We start from the raw sequence: 9,730 nt of genomic DNA, 5'->3' as shown, positions 1-9,730 counted from the left end.
TGATGAGTGTATAATCTTCCTTAAGTTTTAAAATGTACACACAAACACATAACGCATCCCTTTTTTTTTTTTTTTGGTAATGTTTATTTTATTTTTTGAGAGACAGAGAGGAAAAGCATGAGCCAGGGCGGAGCAGAGAGAGGGAGACACATTATCTGAATCAAGTTCCTGGCTCTGAGCTGTCAGCATAGTTGATGCAGGACTCGATCTCTCAGGAACCATAAGATCATGACCTGACTGACCTGAGCGGAAGTCGACGCCTAACTGACTTAGCCACCCAGGCGCCCCATCCTTTTTTTTTTTCTTTTTAAACAAGAAACTGGGACCATAGTATACACACTGTTCTGAAATTTGCTTTCTTTTTTCCTAACAGTGTATCTTGGTTATCTGGCCGTGTAGTTGATTACTCTTATTAATGAAAGTAAGGTTTTCTCTAGAACTCTCTGATGACTCAAACTGGTTGTGTGACTGCACGCAAGTCACTTTACCTCCGGACTCCAGACTCCAGTTCCCCTTATTTGTAAAACGAAGACACGGCACAGAGGATTCCGCGATGGAATGCCAATGAGCAGGGCACCTCACCCCCTGCCCGCCTCGTGACTATCTGGGATGTTCTCCAAGGTCCAACCCTACTTGACTTGGACGGCAGCCGCCACTTTCAATAACTCAGATCACAAAGCCGGCGCCAGCGACGCCAGAAAACCCAGGCGAGCAATGGGTTTTCCAGCCGCTCATCCCGGAGGGTGAGGCTGACGGAAGCGGCTGGGCATGGCTGGGGGCGGGGATGGGGAGGGGCCACAGGAGAGCGGCGCGCGGTGCGTGCGGACTGATAGGCGGGCCGCGGCGTGACGTGCTTGGCGCCCGCGCCGGGCCCCGCCCCGCGCGGCCCAGGCCCCGCCCCCACTCCCTCGCCTGCCGCGGCGGCTCTCGGCGCTGGCGCAGCGATGGCGGAGGCCGTGGAGCGCACTGACGAGCTAGTCCGGGAGTACCTGCTGTTCCGCGGCTTCACGCACACGCTGCGGCAGTTGGACGCCGAGATCAAGGCGGACAAGGAGAAAGGGTTCCGGGTGAGGGACTGGCGGGCGCGGCGCGGGCAGAGGCGGCCCCGAGGGAGACCGGAGCGGGCTCCCCCACCCCAGCACTGCCCTCCGGGGCGGGAGTGGCGCTGTCACCGCGCCGGGGGACTGTCGATATCAGCGCGTCTGGCCCTCTCCTGACACACGAGGAACTGAGGTCTTGAGAGAGAACGCGACTTGCCTGAAGTTGCTCAGCGAGTCAGGAGCATCGCTGAGGCTGGAGCCCAGGTGCCCTGACTCCTGGTCCAGGTCGCGGTCCTCCGCTCCAGCCTCCCAGCAGGTGCTGGCCTGTTGGCCAGGATGGAGATAAAGGTTTTAGGAGCTAAGGATGGGTAGATAGTTGAGTTTGGGCAACAGAAACATTCAAAAGTTGGCTTCCGATGTCATTGGGAGCAAAAGGGTCTGCAGTAGAAAATGTCAGCTGGGTTCAAATATCTTTTGGTGTTTGTTAAAAATGGCTTTGCCGGTGACTTATTGGCAATTTGCCCCTGCAGTTGAGAACCTTGCTGTACGTTTTAAAACATTATATTTCCCCTGCTCAGATGTGATTTTTTGTTGAGAAGTTCTTGGAGTTTGTGTGTGATTTGTGTGTTTGCTGACTCTAATTGGTGTTGGCAGGTGAACTGTGAGAGAGGCAGTGAGCTAGTAGCAAAGAACGCTGGGGGAGGTAGGAGACCTGAGGTCTCCTCTTGCCAAAGTTAGTGGTACTTAGTGGCAAAAGCAAATCATTTCAGCTCTCCAAGCCTCAGTGTCCTGCTCTGTAAAATGGGGATGTTCCTGGGACACCTGGGTGGCTCAGTTGGTTTAGGGGACTCTTGATTTCGGCTCGGGTTTTGATCTCAGGGTTGCGGGATTGAGCCGGGGGGCTGGGTGGGCATCCCTGCTGGCTTGTGTGCTCTCTGTAAAAAAAAAAAAAGAAAAAGAAAAGAAAGGAAAAAAGAAATGGGGATGTTTGATTGGTATTGGCATCTAAAACCTTTTACAGACTGTGTACTCTGGTGTGATTTCTCACAAGGAGGTGACTTCTTTGCCTTTCAGTCTGAGCCACCGCAGGGGCTGTGGTAATACTTCCATGACTTGCAGGGGTCAGTCAGTGCTTCTCTCTGGGAGTCTTGGACTCCTGGAATGCCAGAGCTAGGAGGAGGATTATGGAGGTTCTCTCTTTTTTTGTGTGTTTTTTGAAATCTTAGGCATCCGAGACCACAGAGTCGAAGTGACATTGTCAAGTTGGTTGAGTAAGACAGACACAGACCCAAGACCTAGACCTCCTGCTTCCAGGGCCAGAGGGCTTTTACCCTTGAGCTTTCCATGCTTGCTGGAGGGTCAAACCCCATATCTAACATCAGGAAATAGCTCAAAAGCCATTACGTTACTATGTTTTGAATGTTTTCTAGATTGCTGATTTAGAAAAAATTCTCATACTCGAAGCCCAAGCAAGAGGAAAAAGGTGTATTAACTGTGTGAGGTGATGGGAAAATTCCCTCTTGTCCTTCACCACCACCTCTGTCCCATGTTTCTCCGCCAGGTGGACAAGATTGTGGACCAGCTGCAACAATTAATGCAGGTGTATGACTTGGCTGCCCTTCGGGATTACTGGAGCTACCTGGAACGTAGGCTCTTCAGCCGCTTGGAGGATATATATAGACCCACCATCAACAAGCTGAAAACCAGCCTGTTCCGCTTTTATCTCGTCTACACGATCCAGGTGCTTGTTAGTTCAGGGATTCCTTGGAGAGAGTTCTTTGATCCCGAAATAGATTTTAACTTCTGGGGAGACCTGTCTGTGTTACTTTGGGAGAGGGTGGAACCGTCACAATGCAAATTATTTCTTGACTGTTTTCCTGGGTTTTTTTTCCTTCTCATGTGTAGATCATCTGACTTGTCTTCCTCATTCCTGTTTCCTCTCGTTTTCAGCACATAAGCCTGGGTGGTGTTTTAAAGAATATAAGTAGGTGGGCTAAAGCTTGGGGAATAAAGATTATAGCCTACCCAGGGGAATAAGTCACTTAGATTATTTGAAAATCAATGAAGAATTAATTTTTTTTAGGGTGGCTTTTATCTTCAGGACTTCAGTTTGAATGAGCTTCTTTAAAATTATAAGGAACTTGAGAAAAGAGTGATGTCATTTATTTTATGGAGTTTGTAGACTATATTTGGCCACTTACCTGGCAGGCTGATACCCAGAGGCTGATGAAGAATCTTCTGGACATCTGTCTCTTCCCCCTTCTTGCTACCTCCTCATTGTCTTGGCAGACAAACAGAAATGACAAAGCTCAAGAGTTCTTTGCAAAGCAGGCCACAGAGCTCCAGAACCAGGCTGAGTGGAAGGATTGGTTTGTCCTGCCCTTCCTGCCGTCCCCAGACACCAACCCCACCTTTGCTACGTACTTCTCTCGACAGTGGGCCGATACCTTCATTGTGTCCCTGCACAACTTCCTGAGCGTACTGTTTCAGTGCATGCATATCCTTTCAGCCGCCTGGGGCCGGGGGTCTCCTCTGAGGCTTCCAGACAACGTGATCAGTGGCTGCTGCTCTCGATGCAATTGCTTCTGCAAAATGCCCAAAGACGGCTGTCATGTGTTATGTGAGGGGGCTGGACATATTGTGATTATTTTTGTCAGTAGGCCAGGAAATCGTCAATCTTCATCCGGACGCTGCTAAACAGCTGATGGGCATAAGCAGGGACTGCAGTGGCAGTGGGGGACAAGTGGCTGGCCCTGGGAGGAGCCCTCAAATCGGGCTGAGCAGGGGTTGCTGCTGCTTAGCAGAACCGGCCAGCCGAGAACACCCTCTCCGTGCGTGCCCTGTGCCCCCGAGGATATTACTTGCCTCTGTTGAGATTAGGTAGCAGGTCAAAATACTTCTTGGGCTAGAACTTCCTTCCTGTGTTTGCATTTGGGTCACACTCTGACAGTGACCTCAGAGTTCCTCAACTTGCCAGAAAACAGAGCAGCGGTAGGAATATATGTATGGGTATTGAAGAGAGAGAGAAAGAATATTGATATTTATAGCCTACCCTGTTTACCATTTTGTCATGGAAAGCCTGCATTTTTGAGGCCCAGGAGATCCCCATTGCTCATGCTTTCTAGGCTAGAATTCTAGAGGAGGAGAAGGGAGTCCGGTTTGAGTGGAGCTGCTTGGTGAGTCACTGATAAATCGGGCGTTGTAGACGCCTGCCCACGGGTGGCCATTTTGGCCTCTGGGAGGGGCACCGTTTGGTGCAGGTAGGAAGGGTGCCCTTTCCTTTTGTATTGTGGGTCTGGGTGTCAATTCCACTCTTGCCGGGTACAACCGCTCCTTCTGCCCCCTGCTCTTTATCCTGAGGACTTTCAGACTAAACTAGGAGGGGGCTCTGCCCAGTAGCATTTTGCATGACCATGTGGGCCTTCTAGGTCTTTTCAGTGTAGGACAGTGTCCTGCAAACTAGGTCACATACATTTGAGCACAGTTCACGTCCCCAGTACTGAGGCCCTGCCTGCTTTGTGCTCCTCCTGACTGAAGCAGTTGAGGGTTGTTGGGAAGGACTGACCCCCTGATCTAGAATGTGGATATTCATAGGATGGCATGTTACTGTCCAATCTGCAGAAAGCTCTCTCTTCAGTCTAAACCTTTGCTAGGGAGAGGTTCGGTCTGGGGAGGGGAAGGCCATGTGGCCGAGCCTTCAGCCCAGCTGGTAGACCAGCCGGCCCCTGGGGTGGCTTCTAACTGAGTGTCTGCACTGACCTTGCTACAGCTTAGACAGGCCGTGAAGTCCACTGAATGCTTGCTCTTTCCTGCTGGTATTTGGGAGAACACGCTCAGGGTTGGGTTTATGTCCTCTCTGTGGGCTGACCAGCCAGATTGTTATGAGTGTCTGTATGTCTGAAGAAAGGCCAGAGCCGGCATCAGGGGAGGGACTTTCATACAGCCGTGGACGGCCAAGTCTGTACTCTGTTCCCTCTGACTTATGTTCAAGGGTTTTGCTGCTGGGTCAAGAGTTTGGGAAGGACTTTTAATCATTTTCAGTCAGTCTTTTTCTTTAACTTTGTGCACCTGTACCTGTGATTCTGAACTTTGATGCGGAATGCCAGAGGACCAACCAGGTTCAAGAAGAAAATGAAGTTCTTCGCCAGAAGGTCGGTTCTGAAACACACTTGCTTCTTGGGTAGAACTTCTGCTTTTCCTGTGTGAAATTAGGTAGTGGTGGTGGAGGGCTGATTAAAAATAGGAAAGCACTGATCTCAGATGGAGGTGAGCCACCAGAAAGTCAGTATGGGAGATTTGGGGTCTGGAGCAGTCTCTGAAAACCAGAGGCGAAGTTCATATTTTGAGTCCTGTGTATAGCACGAAAAACATAGCAATGGTAATGAACTTTCAGAGGAGAAGGACCCATGTGCTTTCATGCCTTATAACTTTTGTATGTCTCTTTCATACTTCCAGTCCTTTTCCACATACATCCACATCTATGGTGTTTACAGCCCAGATATGAATTAATTGTTCTGCTCAGCTCCATGATCCTCTAGGTGTGTAAAACAATAGAGCCAGGGGACCCACATTTGCCTTTGCATTTTGTCTGAGGAGCATTTCTCTGTCCTTGAAGTTAAGGCATCTGTAGGTCTGTTTTTTTCGTTTTTTTTTTTTTGTTGTTGTTGTTTTCCAGAAAAAGGAAGATTATAAGCTGTTTACACTTTGGGTGCATGTGCCTATGTAATTTTTTTTTCCAGGCATAAAAGTCAAAAATGCTGAACTTTACTGAAAAAAATTTTCCGTGAGAGTTCCAGAACCTGATTTTGTAGATTTTGTAGATTCCAAAGAGCAAAGGATGGCACGGAGCTCTTTTTCTCAATGAATTCAGGAAGAAGCAAGTCAAATGATACAAAGAAAAAAAGTGGGATTTGTGTGTCTAACAGTTGTTGTTTTCTCACCTCATGGTGGTCAAGTAACAGGTGCCACTTGCCCTTTTTCCACCCCCCCGCTCTGCGGTGAGCAGAGGGTGAGACGGGCGTCCTGGGGCTGACGTCCAGTGTCCTTTTGAGCCAGTGCGGTTGAGTGTTGGATGTGATGTGTCTCATGCGCCTTGGCAGAGGGAAGGCAAGGTGAGTTTACCACCCGACTCGCCCCCACCCCTGCGCAGCTTTTTGCCTTGCAAGCCGAAATCCACCGCCTGAAGAAAGAGGAGCTGCAGCCAGAGGAGGAAGAGGCCTTGGTCCAGCACAAATTGCCTCCTTATGTCTCCAACATGGACCGCCTGGGGGACTCAGAACTGTGAGTGTGTGCCCGCTTCGGGGGTGGGAGGGCCTCCCCCTCTCCCATCTGCCCCTGTGCTCTCACCTCGCCCCGGCCCTCTCACTCCTGGTGACAGGGAATGGCCAGAGAGCCTCCTTGGCCCTCACTGTTCCTGTCTGAGCTTCTGAGCAAGGTCCCCTGGCCTTTCGGGCCCCCAGCCTCTGAGCCCACCCCGAAGGAGGGGGACTGCACATCCAGATGTGTGCAGCAGGGATAAATAAACCCGACACTGTCGTGCAGCCTGGGGAAGTCTGTGTGTTGAAAGGGGTGCCTCAAGGGTGAAAAGGTTGGCACTCAGGAGGCGGTGGAAGCATGCACCTGTCTGAGGGCTTGAAGAGGTAGGCAGATGGGGAGAGAGGTATTTGAGCAACCTTAAAATATAGCAAGTTAAAGCAGAAGTCCCAGGTGATGCTAATGGTTGTAGCCTTGAAGAACCCAAGGCACACAGTGGTCACCCAGCCATGGACTGGTGAGTGAGGATGCAGACCCAGGCAGGCGTATTCCACACCTGCATGTGGCCAAGGGCTGTCCCAGGAGCAGCTGGTCCGGTTTCTGAGCTAGCAGGGTCTGGTGGAAAGCAAAGGCAAGCCAAAAATGTAACTTAAACATTTTTACTTCAAGTAAAAAGAAACAAGTGAAGGTAATTTTATGATATATTTTATTTAGCCCCATATATTCAAAACATTTCAACATGTGATAAATGTAAACAAAGTATTGATGATGACCTATTTAACACTCTTTTTTCATGCTAAGGCTTGCATTCTGCTGTGTGTTTTGTACCTCCAGCACGCCTCAGTCTGGACCAGACACATTTCAGGTGCTCAGTGGCGCATGTGGCCAGTGGCCATTGGCCCGCACAGCTCTGAGCTTCACCACGGCCCTGCACACTTCACCGCTGTGCCAGATAGGCTGCTGGCTCCCTTGGGTACCAGAAATAGTACCAAGGATAAAGCCAACTTAGAGCACAGGCGTGTGCCCCTGGAGCCGTCCACAGCCCAGGAGGCCTGTGCTTCGGGTTTCCCCGGGTCCCCTCCAGCCCTGTGACCTTGTGTGTCTGCTTTCCAGAGCCATGGTGTGCAGCCAGAGGAGCACTTCCCTCTCCCAGTCGCCTCGAGTGGGTTTCCTGTCCTCGTTGCTGCCTCAGAGTAAGAAGAGCCCCTCGAGGTTGTCACCTGCCCAGGGTCCCTCGCAGGCTCCGAGCTTGGCCAAGAAAGAGCCCTTCAGCAGTCAGGTGAGCACACAAGACCTGCCTTTCTAACTCCTTCCTGGAGGCCCTTGACCTCTGACTGGGCTCTCAGACCCACGTCAAGTGCGGTCTTGATTGCCCTGTTGTTAGGACTGATTTCTCTGCTATGCTGATGAGATTCCTATATTCACATCCCATCCGCTTTCTTCCTCCCTCCCGCCTCTCCCTCAGGCATAAGCGATGGCTCTGCAGGATGAGGGCATAGATAAGACCATAGTGGGGGATCCGAGACAGTAAGGAGGGAATCCACTTCACACATCCCGCGCCTACCCACGTCCCCTCTTCTGGTCAGAATTGCAGGTGTCGTGGGCAGAATGAGACAGTAGGCAGGTGCGTGCTGCTAACCAAGGGTTGAGACGGGTCACAGCCCCACGTCTCACCCAGAGGGACCTTCACCCAGCACGCTGCCGCTCTCTGGCACCTGCAGTCCCATTCCAACCGTCAGAGGTCTGTGACACCCTGCAGGGGAGTGGGTACATGGCCGTGACGAGGAGTATGCTTGAATCTCTTTTCTCATAAATTCCTCTGAACTCCTGAAGGCTTGTGACTGGGATTTGGTGGCTCAAGGGTGAATTCGAGCCATTCTGGAATTTTGAATTTTTGGTGATATAGAGTGGTGTGTAGAGAAAGAGTAAATTAGAGTTACTTCTGAATCAGTGTATTTCTTCTAGAAGTTGGTATTCACTGATTCAGCAAAGGACTTTTTGTTATTTTTCACGTTTATAGAAGCTTGCAAGAGAATTCTTTTATGCCAGTTCACACCCCAAACAGCCGTGGGTCCCACTGAGTAGTTTTCCTGGCAGAGATGGTCAGAATTCATTGCTTTCCGCAGTGCCTTCCAGAGTGAAAGTTTGACAGACCCACAGTTACACTCTGTTGCTTGGGCAGGGACCCTTTCTCTTTTAATGTATTTTTTTTAAGTTACAGGTATAGTCAGTTGTCATAAAGTCTGCCTTCCTCTCCTACCTCCCTTGGCTTGGGAACAATTGCAGGTTGGGGCCGCCCTCTGCGGCAGGGAAACGGGGGTCTACTCCAGGCCGCCATTGGGACGGCGGGGCTTTCAGCACAGCCCTTGGCTTTGGTATTTCTGTTGAAGCACAGATGCTGAGCAGGACACTGGAGAGAAAAGCATGCCGGCTCGGGAGGCCAGCGGTGTACTTTCAGCCCTGGCTCCTTGTGTCTCATCCTTGCTTAGATTGCTTGAACTCACCCCGATTTGCCTGGGCTGATACTAATACATAATTCTCGAACTGCTACAAGAGCCCTCGGTGTATGCAGGGCCTGGCACACTGCACACAGTACATCTTAGTAGTGCTAGTTGTATTAGTGAAGGTACTGGCCTACTTGGGCACCCGACTCAGCCCTGAGACCTGAGGTGGCAGCAATGCAAAATGATTGTCACCTGGCATTCATGAGGCCTATGGCAGTCAGAACAATCCTGGTGATTCCTATGGCTATTTTTCTGAATTCCAAACCTGAAAATTCAAATTCCAGTTCCATGGAATGTGGCCGAATAAGTTTTACTGTTTGCTTTGCAGATCTCTGTCACAGTGCGATATTTTCTAAGTGTAGTAGACGATGCATGGGATGCTAGGTCTCTTGAAAAATGCAGGAAATCATGAAATTCAGTTTCATTAAGCTAAAATGAAAGAAAACACAAGTATGCGTTCCTTGGGGTTAAGCCGGTGGCCTTGTTCTTAATGAGATCAGGAAGTAGGTGTCACATGGTGAGATTGGAATGGGATTGGGAACTTTTTGTGCAGTTCGTGTTCAAGAGATGAGGGTAAGAATTTGTAATTTGCGGCAGGCCACGTGGCTTAGTCAGTTAAGCATCTGACTCCTGATTTCGGCTCAGCTCGTGATCTCCCAGTTGGTGAGTTCAAGCCCCGCATTGGGCTTGTGGTGACAGTGTGGAGCCTGCTTGGGATTCCCTCTCCTTCTCTCTCTGCCCACCCTCTCTCTCTTTCTCTCTCTCTCAAAAAAAAAAAAAAAAAAAAAGAATTTGTAATTTGCAGCAGGCAGTCATTGCCTCTAAAATATATTCAAATAGAACTTGGGTCACTGTGTGGCATATTAACAGAGCAAAGGTAGCTCTCTTTCCGTTTCATGAATGGAGGTGATAGATATCTACATCTGAAAAATC

The 9,730-nt window shown here is 50.0% G+C and overlaps 1 protein-coding gene across 1 annotated transcript in view; it reads left to right on the top strand.

Moving 5' to 3' along the window:
• Window positions 1-896: 896 nt before the first annotated feature.
• Window positions 897-9,730, top strand: part of WDR91 (WD repeat domain 91) — a 28,969-nt gene continuing 20,135 nt past the window's right edge. The window contains exons 1-6 of the mRNA XM_045495744.1: window positions 897-1,067; window positions 2,602-2,781; window positions 3,330-3,537; window positions 5,109-5,191; window positions 6,190-6,320; window positions 7,407-7,572. Coding sequence (XP_045351700.1) covers window positions 945-1,067; window positions 2,602-2,781; window positions 3,330-3,537; window positions 5,109-5,191; window positions 6,190-6,320; window positions 7,407-7,572 — 891 coding nt within the window. The 5' untranslated portion in view covers window positions 897-944. The remainder of the gene's footprint in view (window positions 1,068-2,601; window positions 2,782-3,329; window positions 3,538-5,108; window positions 5,192-6,189; window positions 6,321-7,406; window positions 7,573-9,730) is intronic.

Source organism: Leopardus geoffroyi, chromosome A2 (assembly GCF_018350155.1).
Source record: "Leopardus geoffroyi isolate Oge1 chromosome A2, O.geoffroyi_Oge1_pat1.0, whole genome shotgun sequence".
NCBI lineage: Eukaryota > Metazoa > Chordata > Mammalia > Carnivora > Felidae > Leopardus > Leopardus geoffroyi.
The sequence above is the reverse complement of the archived record's forward strand: the minus strand, read 5'-3'. Positions and strand labels throughout refer to the sequence as shown.